The sequence below is a fragment of the Eufriesea mexicana genome, unplaced genomic scaffold (genome assembly GCF_001483705.2).
Source record: "Eufriesea mexicana isolate 0111107269 unplaced genomic scaffold, ASM148370v2 scaffold4157, whole genome shotgun sequence".
NCBI classification, from domain to species: Eukaryota; Metazoa; Arthropoda; class Insecta; order Hymenoptera; family Apidae; genus Eufriesea; species Eufriesea mexicana.
Window position 1 is genome coordinate 34,899 of NW_016912141.1, and position 15,290 is coordinate 50,188.

At 40.5% G+C, this 15,290-nt stretch overlaps 1 protein-coding gene across 1 annotated transcript in view; it reads right to left on the reverse strand.

Moving 5' to 3' along the window:
• Positions 1 to 972: 972 nt before the first annotated feature.
• The window catches only part of Nrx-1 (neurexin 1), an 88,222-nt gene continuing 73,904 nt past the window's right edge, over positions 973 to 15,290 (reverse strand). Inside the window, exons 6-10 of the mRNA XM_017905623.1 lie at positions 14,254 to 14,495; positions 12,648 to 12,765; positions 7,822 to 7,995; positions 4,449 to 4,608; positions 973 to 1,393 (exon numbers count right to left, since the gene is read on the reverse strand). Coding sequence (XP_017761112.1) covers positions 973 to 1,393; positions 4,449 to 4,608; positions 7,822 to 7,995; positions 12,648 to 12,765; positions 14,254 to 14,495 — 1,115 coding nt within the window. The remainder of the gene's footprint in view (positions 1,394 to 4,448; positions 4,609 to 7,821; positions 7,996 to 12,647; positions 12,766 to 14,253; positions 14,496 to 15,290) is intronic.

Consider the following 15,290-nt stretch of genomic DNA (forward strand, 5'->3'; position numbering starts at 1 on the left):
ACACAACTAACAATATATAGCAACAAGGAAGAAGTTTGATTTCACGAGTCTACGCGAGGATTCGCGACCTCGCGCAGACTTCTCGCGCGTTCTTTTGCATTTTTCGAAATCTGCGCTCGTACTTCGAGGATTCGAAGCTTCCAGTTTCGATCGCCTACGCTCGACGTCACGTTCAGAGTCGAGAGAGTGTTGGGATTAAAGCCGAGCGTCGCTCTAAACGAAGAGTAATAACGTCATGCTCTACGTCCGCTGCCGCTCGGACACGTCTTCGATCGGCACAACCATTCGACATACATAATCTCCAATGCACCCTCGATGCCTCTATCCTTGCCTCCTCCACCCTTTCATTCACCCTTTCTTCCCGCTATCCCGATCGACGCGATCAGTCTTGGCTTCTCCCGACGCGCGACGACGCCCGCGACGCCGATCGACGCCCCTAACTTCTAACACTGTCCATCTTACTCGCCGTCTTTCATCTTCGACACACGCAATCTCCACTGACAGGATCATCCAGAACGTCGGCCAGGTTTGGCTGTCATCGACGTAACATTCGATATGCCTTATGCCATTGACCTCTCTTGCCTCGAGGTCCGATTCCGTGAACGCGGTCAATGATCCCCGAACCTGTTTAATCTCTCGTTCGTTTCGTGTCTGGTAACGAAGTTGGATCTCTTGATCGTTTAGTAACGATGGCTGGTACCAGGACGTCTGAACAGTTCGTGATCCATCGAACGGAAACCGCGTTGTCGAACACTGTCCTCATCCTGTCCTCATCATTGTACGTGAAACACCATTTTACGTACGTCAACGTGTCCAACTATACCTAGATAATCCCCTAGCACCAACGAAGGACCTAAGAAGAGGCTTACACGTCCCCTGTCAAGTTCTCGGACTCGTGTATCCATCTGCTGGCACGAGGTTCAAAAGCACGTGTGCAACTCGAACGGACGCATGAATGTCGAAGACTCTTCTCTACACGTACCACTCTTTGATGTCTATCAGTTCTCGTTTCTTGTTGGCTTTGCTGCCGTTGGCTCCGTTCTTTAGGGGCCCGTTGAAGGGCTGACCGGAGCCGGCTGTGCCGAGCAACGCGGCGTTCGGGTCCTGGCAGAAGGTCTTCGTCTCGTCGACCTTGTAGCTGCTCTCCGGACGATTCTTGAACTTGAGGATGATCAGAATGATCAGAACGATGGCGATCAACGCTGCGGCTATGATGCCTATTATTAGGGCCGCGTTCTCTGCCGCCTCGGATGTTATCCTCTTGTTGTTGTTGTTCTTTGGTGGCGTTGGTATCGGAGGGAACATCGGAGGCGGTGGTGGTGGTGGTGGGTCCGTCATCTCTGTGGTGGGCGTTTGGGTCGTCACGGTGGTCGATCTTTGCGTCACAACGCTACTGCAATGTTTAAAATGGAGTCGTTAAGAATATATAATATACTTGTAAAGTAATGTATAAATATTTAATTATACAGGGTGATTAGTTCACTGATGGAATAAAAAAGACAGTACCAAACATTTTTAACAGGGCTTCTGTGTCTTCACTCGACGCTCTAACGACTGTGTACAGTGATTATATTGGTGCGAGTATATGTACGAGCTGAAAAGTTTAAAGTGGAGGACTTTCTGCTTAGGTGATATTGCCTTTGAGTATGTTAGCGAGTGAATCAGCCTGTATATATAGTGGTGTTTGCTTAAATGGCCACTCTCGGTCCTAACCGCGGTGGCCATTTAAGCGAACCCCCACTGTATTTAAGAAGGAATATATCTGTGAATATATCTCACACATTTTTACTTTCGAGATGTTGTTTAAAGTTCCAAACATCGATTCTACTTGTTAGTATTCGGTTACATCCCATAATTATTTTCACGATATAAAATTTGCTTTTATTTATTCTTGTAATTGCGATATGCAGCTACAAGTGCAACTACACGTATATTTGGACAGATGAGTAATGGGAAGTTTAGTATAATGAAAATATGATGAAGTTACAATATTACAGATTATATAATGTGATATTCGAAAGAGGGTTTCTGTGTGGAGTATCGTTTTGGAATGATATGTAGAACGTTTGATAAAGTACAAGAGGATTATGACGTTATTGTAATGTTTAAGGTATCGAATATCGATGTGAGTATTATAATAATTTATGTTCGCGTGTTATTTAAATGGAATACGACTTGAAATATCAGCTAGAGAATTTATCTCTGCAAACGTGTTGGAAAATTTATGGCGATATACAGAACATCCGAATTATCTGCTAACGTTTGTGTAGATTATCTGTAGGCTTTTATGGAGATAGCGAATGACATGTTTGAAAAGTTGTAGGGAACGTAACGTTGAAATAGAAATATCTGATAAATTTATGTTTAGTGATCTAGTGTTAAATAGAAACAAACCGGATCAAATAATTACATTGATAATTAGAATAATCATAAACTTTAAATATTTCGTAGCATGAATCGAATCGATCGATAATTTCGTTATTTGATATCGATCATCTTAGTACTGATGAAAAATTCGTAAAAGGATCCAAAACTTGTATCAAAAAATACAAAGAAATTGTTTCCTTTATAGACGATGATACAATTAGCAAATAATTTTCCAGTATTCCATTTTGAATGTTAATGTCTCGTGAAATGTACCTTTTTATTTTCAAATATTATTTATCAAATGTTCATTCAGTGAGGATGAACCAGAATTAACATTAATAACGTTCAAACAATTGAAATTATCTTTCTGCATGGTTACTTCACAAACGTAAGTACACGAAACGAACTGCGTCCCTAAAATTAACTGCTCTGATATCAAACAGCAAATTATCAGGCCAAATTACGCACCACTTAATAACAAGTTAAAACAAATATCAATTCTCTTTTGCATTAGTTCCAAATTTTGTCAACCCCTCAAAATAAATAATTCTAATAAATCACCTACCGTAGTAAATACAATATCACAAGTTATTTCGATCAATTATAATATACATTTTTAATATAATAAACTAATATTAAGTAAATAATTACAAATTAAAATTATTAATTAAAAGACTTTCTAATAATGAATTGCAATTAAATTCGCGATTCTTCGTATTCACTATCAACTGTGTATCTTTCTTATCAATTTAGTAGTCAATTTTTAAATTTCTTTATTCAACCCATAATTGAAAAATTGAAAAATTCAAGCAAAACTTAATTACAATAACGTATAATTGTAATGACTGTAGTAAATTAAAAAATTAATTTCATCTCATCGTGATATCCTATTTCACAAATACATATTCATTGTAATTCCTTTGTCGATAATTTTCTAATTAAATTTTACCAAAAATAATCAGCTGTCCAGATGCTCCTGACTAATAGTATATAAGCACAAGTACGTGCTAACTCTCGTTAGCAATTCACTGTTAATTAACTTTAATTACCTCCGTATATACTATATCCTAGCAAATATCCTTCATCTAAAACTCATTTACTTTTCATGAAACATCACATACAGGAATTACAGGAATTACCGGTTAATTCGAAAAATGATCCCAACTTGTTAAAAACTTTTCCCGATTTTTAATTCACATCCCGTCTTCGATTCAATATCACACGCGCGTGGTGAAGCCAAGTGTCGGCTCAGATCCAAGATATATACACACTATATACCACTTCATCATCCCTTAAATATTCGAGTATCTTTCATTGCAGCTGCTCGTATAAAAATGTAAAACGAAAATATTTTCACCAACGACAAACGCTATAGATTCAAAAAATATTCAAGTATCTTACATGGCAGCTGCTAGCAGAAAAATACAAACAAGAACAAATTTCTCAATGACAAACGCGATACCCTGATCTAACGAACGTCCAACTATCTCGCACAGCCGTTGTCCACACAAAAATACAGAAAAATTAGTTTTCTCGCCGGCAAATACCATTACCTCGACTGATATTTCGGTTCAACAAGCATTCAAACATTTTATGTAGCAGCAGCTTGCACAAAAATACAGAAAAAATAATTCTCCTCGTGACAAACGCGATATCCTGATCTAACAAACGTGCAACTATCTTATAACAGCTATTCGCACAAAAATACAGAAGAAAATCCGTTTTCTCGATAACGAACACGACTATTTCCAACTATACTCTGATCGAACAAACGTTCAACTACCAGCCGTTCGCACAAAATTGCAGAAAAATCAGTTTTCGCGATAACAAACACGATCAAGTATACCGAAAAATACCCCGCTCCAAGTATCGCACGTAGCAGCTGCTGATATAGAACTGAAAAAACAGAGCAACTTTCTTCATAACAAACACGATTACCGGAATGAGCGAGACCGGAAGCAACGCGTCGGCGGAAATACGAGCAGCGTGCACGATGAACCCTGAGCGATCCAGCGGCACCCGGCCTGCGAGGAGCTCTCACGTCGCCACGGGGTGTCCTCGCGATAAACTGGCAAACTCACCTGGCGTGGCTGGTTTCGATGTCTGTGGTTGACACATTGTACTGGACGGAGACGGTGACGATGTCCCGGGTCGATGTCGACGGCGAGCCTGGAGACGTTTGCGTGCTGATGTGGCTGGTCGTGTACTCGCGGGCCGTCGTGTACGCCACCGAGCTCGAGTCTGCTTTGGAAAATGGAAACGAGAGAGAGAAGCGTCAGCTGCAGGTTGCTGCAATTACGCGTATCCGATTGGCTCCAACATGGGATGGGGTAGTAACGTGCTACCGACAATATTTACGCGTGCGTAGGCCGGCGATATTCACGCGTGCGTGGCCAGCAGCCACGTTGCGAGCGACGACGGAGGGACTCGTGTTTCGTGGCATCCAGGGACAACCGTTCGATCATCTACACGCATACTGACGACGAGATAGCGATAGCGTTGCACGATGATTCGGTTTCCCTTTTCGTTTTCGAATTTCGTTTCGGTGACACGTCGCTGCGGGAACGAGAGACTCGGATGGGGTAAGAAGGGTGGTTTATGGGGATGCAGATTGGGCTTCCAAGTACGTTGTATACATTGGACGGGTGGTGGTCAATCGTGGCTTGCACGAGGGACGAAAGTCGGTTTCAGGGGAAGTTTAATGGAGAAGTATGGCTCGCGTTCGTCTGAAGGTTCATAGGGGTTGAAATGGATTTGATAGCGGCGGACGACGAAGTGGCAGGATTAAGCTAAGTCGAGCAGCTAGGAAGTTGTGTTAATTTTGAGTTACAAGAGAACTTGCAAGGGTCGTTGTCAGTCGGAAGTTAGATACGAAGTTTACGAGGGTGCTTGTAAGATTTATGAAAATGGAGAATAGGGACGAATTTCCGTTTGAACAGTGTTTTAAGCGTTCTCGTTGGGTAGCTCTACGATATTCGGGAGTATTGGAAGTCTATTATTTGGAATTAGAAATATTTTTCCATCGAATTCGAATTTATTCTATCAACCATACTCGAGGTATATTTTAAATCTTATTATACAGAAGATGTTTCCTATGAAACATATATATATATATATATGAAGATGATTCCTACTTCGAATGGAGAATGGGGACGAATTTCAGTCTGCCCAGTGTTTTAAGAGTTCTCATTGGGTAGTTGTACGATATTCGGGAGTATTAGAAGGTCCATTATTTGGAATTGGAAATATTTTTCCATCGAATTCGAATTTATTCTATCAACCATACTTGAAGCATATTTTAAATATTTTTATTACACTGAAGACACTTGTTCCTACTTCGTCATCTAATTGGATTAAAATTCCGTTCCTCGAATCAGAAATATTTTTCCAGATTAGTCAGAAAAATTGGCTCCTTCTATCCAATTTATATCCACTGTATATCCAACCTGTACTGCCAGCCCCCTCGTATTACTATAATAACTGTAACTAAAATTTCCACGATCTCGAGCATCGATTAAAGAAACCATCTTGACTAATCGTAAGTCGGTGCACACACGAAACGTAACATGCGAGGTAGAAAGCTTGCTTTACGACGTTCGCCATCGATTCGCGGTTGAACTAGTTACAATATGTCTACCGACTAAGTTCGTTAACCGCCTAGGATTCGCCGATCGAAGCGTCTTCTGTCCTCAAAAATAGCCTCTCGTGACTATCAAACTCCGGGAGAGAACCGCGAACCTCTGTTCGATCAAATCACAACGTAATAATCTCACGCAACACTCGTACAGCTCTCTAACGAGGTTCCTCGACCTCTCGCGACTGTCTGGCCAAAATTTCCTACGTGACGTGCACACTCTCGTTTCATGCTTTCTCTCCAAGGTCAAACCTGCGAATAAAACCCGGAGAAAATGAACGAAAAGGGTAAAAACAAAGTTGGTACCGGTGAAGGTGGTTCTTTCGACCGTTTTGCCGGGTGTCGGACGCGAAATTGCTTTAACCGGGATAAACGAGCGGCGAGCAAACGATGAAGGGGAGCCTATTCCGCGATGAAGAGCGGCGAACTGAAAAGAAGTCGCATCAACGTCGCGTCGAACAAGGGTAGTGCTATTTTCGTGACGGTCAACTTAACCGGTGGCAGTCGGGATTGGCGGAGCTATCACCGCATCAAGTTGAGGGATATGCAGATGAAGAGGACGCCCACGGGCCAAGTATTTCCATAACGAGTTTCCCTGCGTTCTTCTATAGTTCTTTTCTTTTTTTATTTTCCTCTTCTCCTTCTGTCTCTTCTTCTCTCTCTCTCTTTCTCTCTTTGTTTGCCCCGAGCCTACAGGTCTCGAAGATCGGCCTCTTGCTTCAATTAAGGAACGCCCGACGGAGGTGAGACGTTCCCCAAGCGAACTCGATCTCGCTGGCAATAAATATTAATGCGGTGCTATCTGGCCAGGGAGCAGGGATTTCACCGGAGGCTGCTTCAAATTTTGATAGAGTGTTTTTCATCGCGAGCGAATTGCATGGGCCGTCTGCTTCGGTGAGTTGGTCGACAGGGAAATTTCGTTGGGGATGTTTGCAGGGGTTTCATAGTTCGATATAATTGATTCCCGATTATACCAAGATTTAATTCCAGGTCCAGAAATTGGGAATAAAATGTTGGGTGAAGCGTGTAATATTTCTTCTCTGCTCAATTTCTATACTTTTGTAAATTATTGCCACAGACCATAGAGGGGTGTTATTGTACATTTTAATAATAGAAATTGAGTTACAAACATCTATTTTCATCACACGATTTTAATTATCACTACCATTTCAGGTATTACGAGACAGAGAGCTAGTTTTACGTAAGCACGTATAAGGATTTACTTCTAATTCTATAAACTCTCCTCGAATTATTTCTGAATTCGTAATCCAAAAAGGAATAGAGGGTCACCAGAGCAGACGCCCACGTCCTACCCAAGGAATCAATATAACAACAGCAACAAAGCGGCAATACCCCGAGTGAGGTTTACAATCGTGACCAGAAAACGATTCTCGAAGGCCGATATTCGAGCGAAAATTCCTTCCAAGCGTTTTCCAAACGGGCAGACAGTCCTGCGATACTTCCTCTAACCCACTCGAACCGAAATAACCAAAACCATGACACTGCTTCTCAGAAGCCATCGTAGAAAATTCCTCGTTTCAGCCACGTGTAACCATTCGCAAGCCTCACGCAAGTCTTGGAAATACTCCGCCTGCACGAGCACGTACTAGGAAGTGAACGAGAGGAAACCATGCGCGGAAGATCAATACCGGTGGTGGTAGTATGACTCGTACGCGAGCACAGGGAAATCGAGTGTTCTGAAAACAGACGAAAAAGAGGGGAGCAAAAGTCGAATAAAAAAAGAGAAAAAAAGGAGAAATTATGAAAGAAAAATAGAAAAAGGGTGGTGAAAAGTGGAAGGAAATGAAATAAAAACGGACCAGTGGCCGACGTGACGAAGATCTCCTCGGTGGTGACGGGTTCCCCGGAACCCTCCTCGCAGTCTTCCTCGTCGTCGCAGGATGGCCGTTCCTGAATGTTCTCCTTGGATATCTTCGGCCTGAACGTCGTCGGTGATCTCGTTGGCGCCACGTACACCGGCGTTATTATGTCGTCTGCGAACAGAGGAGGGTTGACGATCATTGAAATTGCGTAGGATGGCATGCGACACGCTCGCATAATTCCCGTATGATTGCGCGGTTTCCAGCCGGGTTTGCGTCATCGGTGTAACGGAAAACGAAAATGTGGTTACTCGGGCGCGAGGGGGTGTGAATGGAAGAGGGTGGGCGGGATGAACGATAATGGAGATAGAATGCGCGTTTGATTGGAGCATTTTGTTCCCGATATCGGGCTCGTTTCAGCCTTCGATTCAGTTTCCACGGGAACGTGGACGATTCTCCATTTTCAACGGATCGTTCTCACCGGGGTACGATGATCTATCCGGCTTGATGGATGACGCGCTCTGATGCGTTACGAATGGGGATAATGATATTATTAACTGCGAAATGGGAATATTAGTTGTGTTAGCGTGGGCGGGATGGAGTTTTTGAGATCGAGCAGGTGAATTGGTTTCGACGTTTCGGGTGAGTAGGGTAAATTGGCGTAGTCGTAATTGGCGTAATTCGAGCTATTGTTGGGGTAAAAAGCAGACGTGGCGTGGATGTACGGGGTGTCCTGTGTAATAAGTGACTAATATTTCAGGAATGATTCAGCATTTAAGAGCAATATAAAAATATGTAGATGTCTGAGTTCGTTTGACAAATCGATCAGGTATTATCGATATTAGTGGATTTAAACGATTAAATAACTATTAAATTCATGGAATGAAAATTAAATTAGGCGAACGTACAGATAATATTTCCATGTTCGAGTCGTCTAAAGTATTTGGAAATTTTTAATAATTATTTAAAAATTGTTACTCAGTTGCGAAGTGATAAAACACCATCGAGTGCAAGCGTCATAAAGTTTACATACACGCTTCAAACATGCGTTAAAATGCAAATTACTCGTTTTGAGCGCCTCCTGTGAAGGTAATCAGGTATGAAATGACAGAACATAAAACTCGCTATGCCTCGTAAACGAGTTGAAATGGGATATATTTTTGTATGAACTTTTTTATTGTTTTTAAGTGTTGAATTAGCTCCTGCAATATTCTTTATTCATTACGGGACGCTTTGTATATGCACGTAGCATGAAAATAGTTCATTGGAAATGGTGTCTAAAAGAAGGAAATAATATGGAGTTATTATTTTATGTAGTACTTGTTAAGAAATTTTTCTGCTGACTGAATTTAAAGCAGAAAACAGAAACTTCCGCCTTCGTAAAAATGCTTATCGACGACTCTTTTAATCTAAATTTAGACAAAGTGTGAGGGTAAGTTTTATAATTGCAACCCCAAACAGGTTTAACCTTTAAGACTTGTTAGCTGCTAATTCCAAGTATCTTCGATTTCTTGCAAAAAGTATGTTGCCAACACCCATTTTGTAAAGCGAGGTTATCAAATATCAGGTTATCCAGAGGTTATCAAACGTATGAAAAATTCTTACGTAACAAAAGATTCTCACGTTGGACAAATTTTGATTCACATCGAAAATTATTTTTTCTATTATTCTATTCGATTACATAACCTCTGTAATTTAAAATCCCCTATTTTTAAAAATGTATTACTTTTTCATCGCATGTATCATATATATCGCTATTACATTTAATAACAGTGTAGTTCCGCACTGTCAAGAAATGTTTCAACAAAACCTGACTATCTCGCGTCTACATCCACCCATAAACTTCTCCAGCGTTCCTTTCGATTCAAATTTCCCGCGCGTGGCTCCCGAGAATCCGCCATATTAACAAGCGGCAGAAAATACGAACAGTGCAAAATATAATATAAATATAAAATTCACAATGAAGTATTAAGATTAAAGAAACAACGATAAATAAAACATTATCCATATATGACACACAAAACTTAAAAAGTATGTCCCTAGTAATCATTAAGTCTGCGTTTTCAATGCACAAAGAACGATATGAATATATATGTAAAATGTATATATATAAAACAATAAAAATAATAACAAATATATATATAAAAGGAGACAAATAAGTTATCATTTCCCACGCTATAATACCTTACGTTCTTCACGGCTGCGTTTCTTTATCGTTCAAAATGTCACGCTTCTAAAATTACCCGGCGCCATAGCTGATAGGCACGTTCATAATCACGACGAGCGTGCATGAACTTATTAAAGGGATCGTATTAATTCAGTTTTTAGTCAGCCGGAGAAGATTTCCGAGCCGGCTGGCAGAGAAAGCGAGGAGGTCGACGGGGAGGAGAAAGGTGGGGCGCAGTCAGGGATCCTAAATATGCAAATGAATCGAAGATACAACCGGGCAAGCATGAAGACGAAAAGGTGGCATGCCATGCGATATGCGAACCCGATCGTGCGTGCGTGTTCTCCTCTGCCCTGTCTCAGGCTCCCGCCATTTTCGTTTAGAGATAGTGTGACGTCGATTATCGATTGTTACCGCAAAGTGGTGAATTGCATTTGCATCACTCTGTGCTTCGGTCGGTTTGAGACGAGGATCGTATCTTGCTTCGTGATGTTATTGTATAGGATGATGTAACGTTGTATTTCAGGTACTTTAATTAATTGTGTTTTGTACTTATATTGCAATTATTGGATCATTTGGAAGTTTTTACACGCGGATTAACAAGTACTGTCATTAAAACGAAGACAGAAATTTATTATCTTATCTGTTGCTCGAATGATGTTCCGATCATACTTGATTGATTAATATGCATAATTCGTTTGATCCCAAGATAATTATAATCCATGCCTAACTGAGGTCTTCAAGTCATGCAGGAGGCTTAACCCCATTTGCATCATGACTCTACTTAAGGTGCCGCGTTCAGGCATCAGTGAGGTTCAACTGACGACTGGCCCGTATCACCGATGGTGGTCGGTGATGTGTGCAGTACATGACTTCGAAATTGTTCATGGAGTTTATTTAACATGGTACTTTTTAGAACGATTGATACACAATCGCGGATTATTCCGCGCACGGTGATAGGAGACAGTCGCGGGCTCGCGGATAATTCCGCGCACGGTGATAGAAGACAGTCGCGGGCTCGCGGATTATTCCGCGCTCGGTGATAGACGACAGTCGTGATATTCCGCGCACGGTGATAGAAGACAGTCGCGGGCTCGCGGATTATTCCGCGCTCGATGATAGACGACAGTCGTGACTCACGAAATATTCCGCGCTTGGATGCAAATGGGTTAATACGTGTTTTTTATTCACAGCGCTGAGATAACCAAGAACGACAACTGAATTATTTACGGAAACGTCATATAATGTACAGATGGAGATTATTTTATCCTGACCGCGCAAATTGCATTTACGTTTTATCGTTATGCACGATAGAATATCGTGCATTCCGAATTTCAAGTAATTTATTAATGTTATTTATTTAAGAAGGAACGATAAATTTCATAATGAAAAATTATTCTATGAAATCTCTGCGGTATCAAAATAATTAATCCCCATAAATTACCCCGATATTTTGTTATATTAACGAGTTAGTGTTAAATTATTATTGACAAAACGAATAACGATATTCGTCTCATTTCTATTTGTAATGTTCATACGACTGTTTCCACATTTCGTTACAATTTAAATTTAATTACCTTTCATTTGCATCAATTAAATTATTTTAGGGTATAATTACCGAAAAAAAATGTGGTAAGTGTCACCCAAGGGCGACAGTGCCTTACCATTTATATGTGTTTCCATCCTTGTCTAGGGGAGTGCTAAACGTCTCTCCTTTCATACTACACGATAGATAGATGCTCTACCCAGCCTTATATACGAACGACTGAACGAACGACCACTTGCGAGAAAGCAGTTTTCCGGGAATAACTCGAAAACGGAAAATGGAATCGAAAAATTGTAAGGACATATTTTACTCGCAGAGGCATAATCTATCGAATGGCGTAGTATTCACGTTCATCCATTATACATAGAAAATTGGTTATATCTATATGTATACTAACATATAGATATACGTATATATAAATATACGCTTATCTAAACATATATTAATAATAGTTACTTCCACGATCGTTTAATTGCAATTTTCGTTACGAGTGTGCGTGTGTAGTATAAAATAGTGTATGTAGAGTTTAGTAAATAAAATGTACAGTGTCTAATCCATTTCTTAAAACCAGTTTCAATCACTATACCTATCCCATAATTAAACCAAGACAAATACACCGAGGTAACAATTTTCTCCACCCAATTTCGATCGATATAAGGTCATAAATTTCCAAATATTATTTCGAAATATTTTAAATATTGCTTCATAAATTTCCAAAAATATCTTTCGCACATTGAGCAAAATTCAATGACGACTGGCAATCACATTAAGATCGAAAATTATCTTACGATACACATGCGATTGTTTACACGTATTTTGTCAAAGTAGATCCCATCGATCATCGACCCGTGGAGTTCTTCCATCGAAGCAATTTATCGCGTGACCATTTTTCTTTTCCGGATGCCATCGAATTAATTTTTCTTTCCCGCACAAAATATCGTGTAATCAATTTTTACGTATGTACGCCTCGCCCAGAAAGTTCATGTAACGTGCACGTATATAAAATATCGACACGTGCGTGATACGAGATTAGGTGCGTAGAAGAAATTCCTCTGCGAGGAAACGTGCAGAAGGAATTACTTACGCCCCTTTCGAAATGTTACTTACACTTACCGGAACCAGGCTCATAGATCGGCGTGCATTCCACGTCCTCATCGTCGGCGGCGCAACCACTTCCGGCGCCAGAAAATATGAGGTCGTCCATGACGCCCGGGAAACCGGATGCTGGCGTCTGTGGTGCAAAGAGATACGAAAATTTATTGCCTTATTCAGAACGAAAAAGAAAAAAAAAAAAAAGAAAATTGCATTTGATATGTCGATGAGATATTCCAGAGTTATGCTACATCCAACTGGTGAGTCACTCCGTGAACGAGGAGTGAGGTTAATGACGCGTAGGATATGAATATATAAGAGTGAAGGAAGATGCCATATTAAAATAGTTCGTCTCCAACGACGAGGTTTATTTCAACTATATTGTTGAAATAATGTTTCAATAAAGTAGTAGTAATAATTTCTATGTTTATTATAATAAAGGAGTCAAGTCGATTTGGACCCGGGAAGTGCCTCGAGGTGCCAATAAGGTCAATACCCTGATTGGTCAATGGTTTGGTTCACTCATTAACAGGTTAAACACCACGCCGGTTTTACGTGCCATTTCGTTCACGCCATAGTTAGCCGTCATGAGGGCCCTTCTGGGCCGTATGGACAGGTGAGGCCTGATCGGAAAATCTAGCGCCGGTGCTTAGAGACAGGCGTGGCATTTAACGTGTTAACCAATCCCAGGTCTTCCCGATGACCTCTCAGTCTTCTACCTTGGCGTCTTTCCTGCGCGAAAGTACGCTTCTAGGAAGTGGGAACATCGGGGGGTCTCCTGCGGGCCCCCGACGCATCACGTGACGGGCCGTTGCCCGCTTGCCACGCCTCACGGACCTTTCGGTTTATGGTACTCGCGTGAGCTGTTGAGGTCATTATACTCTAAGCCTGAAGGCTGTTTCTTTACGCTACTAAATGAGTAAAACTTTTGCTGAAGTGAAGGATGACTTTCTCACAAACAGCTATGAATGAGCGCGTTCCATGAACCCTCTTGACCACTTGCATGACAAATTTTATTACTTGTACGTGCCTATGGCCGCTACAGATACACGGGATATATAGGGAAGCTATTGGAAATAACAAATTGAGGATAATTATTCCAATTACAAAATATCGGTAGCAATAATGGAAATAACGAAATTACTTCTTTCCGCAATATAGTAACATTTGGTATATGTTATATAGCAATAAGTAAAATTGTATCATAGTTCAGTAACGTTGATAACGCAAAATAAATGCATTGTTTATTATTATTCATCTATTAATTCGATAAATTGATGAATAATATTATACACGCGATATTGCAAATTTTTGTTATTCGATGAATAATCATTTGCATACTAAACGTCCATTATTCGTGTACTACAACGAGCAACTCCAGAAGTGGTATTATGTATTATAAATTAAAATTTGCGGCAAAAGTTTATATTCGTTATAAGTTTCATAAGCCATTTAATAAAAGTTAAACTGTTATTACCGTAGAATTTGAAATTAATAGGAAATGTTTTATAATTTAATTTAACATTTCGACGACTTCGCGAGATAAATAGTTGTACGAATTCTCTCTGCACGCCGGATTCGGGTTATTCGTGACAGTAACGCAAGACACTTTTGCAAGTCTAATTACCTGTTGCATTCTCTGCAATGGCGCTGCACGATCAAGAAGACTTCCGGGAGGTAACAATTGAACATCTCCTCTGGTAGTAACTCTTCCATCTTTCGCGGCAGCGAGTTCCAAAATTCGCGCTCCATTCACCACGAGGCCGGCAATTATACCTAAGAATGGCTTCTCCACTTTGCCTTTGTTGTGATTCCATCGACCGCCAATTTGAATGGTCGATTGACTATTGAACACCGACAATTGGTGACCTGCAAACAGCAATAAATATCGTCACTCAAAGATCCTTTTGATCGATCATTTCATTACACACGAACGGAGAAACTTCACGAGCAAATAGCGCAACTCTTAAATTACAAATGAATTTTCCACTCATCATCCTCGAGATAATAAAAACCAATTAGGTTGTTGCACTTTGAAGTCGCGTATCCATATTTAACAATTCTCTAAAAGATATATTATTATCAGGAGAATCGCGTGTTTATATATTTACAAATCGAACAATTTTATTTCCATTAATTTTATCATCATCGGAAATCATCGTTACGTTTTACCACAAGTCACATACACATGTATAAATAATTAATATCCTTCCATATCGAGTTTAATTCTAATTTATTTTATAATAAATTAGATTGCACGATTCTTATTTCTAAATTACAAAATTCTTGAAACACTTGAAAAATTGTTAAAAGACCCCGAGAGTAATAGAAAAATCTGTCACAAGACTAATAGTGATTCACCTTTGCCCGCGCAGGTACGACTCGAAGGGATAATTTATTCCGTTTCACTGGCTGACAAATGTTTTCGTTTGACCACTGATCAGGCGAGCAGAAGCCACTGGGTCTGGCATGGGTAACCATTGACCAGTCCACTTGGCCTGCAAGTGGTGTACCTTACGATTAGAAGATGGAAGCGAAGGTGCCCTACTCCTGAGGGTCCCCTACTCCTTCGCGTGGGTTCGCTACGAGCCCTTTCCCTTTGTAGGGTCTAAATTTGGTTGGTTTTGAGAACAGGCTAACATGATACGCGCGGGACTCCTTAGG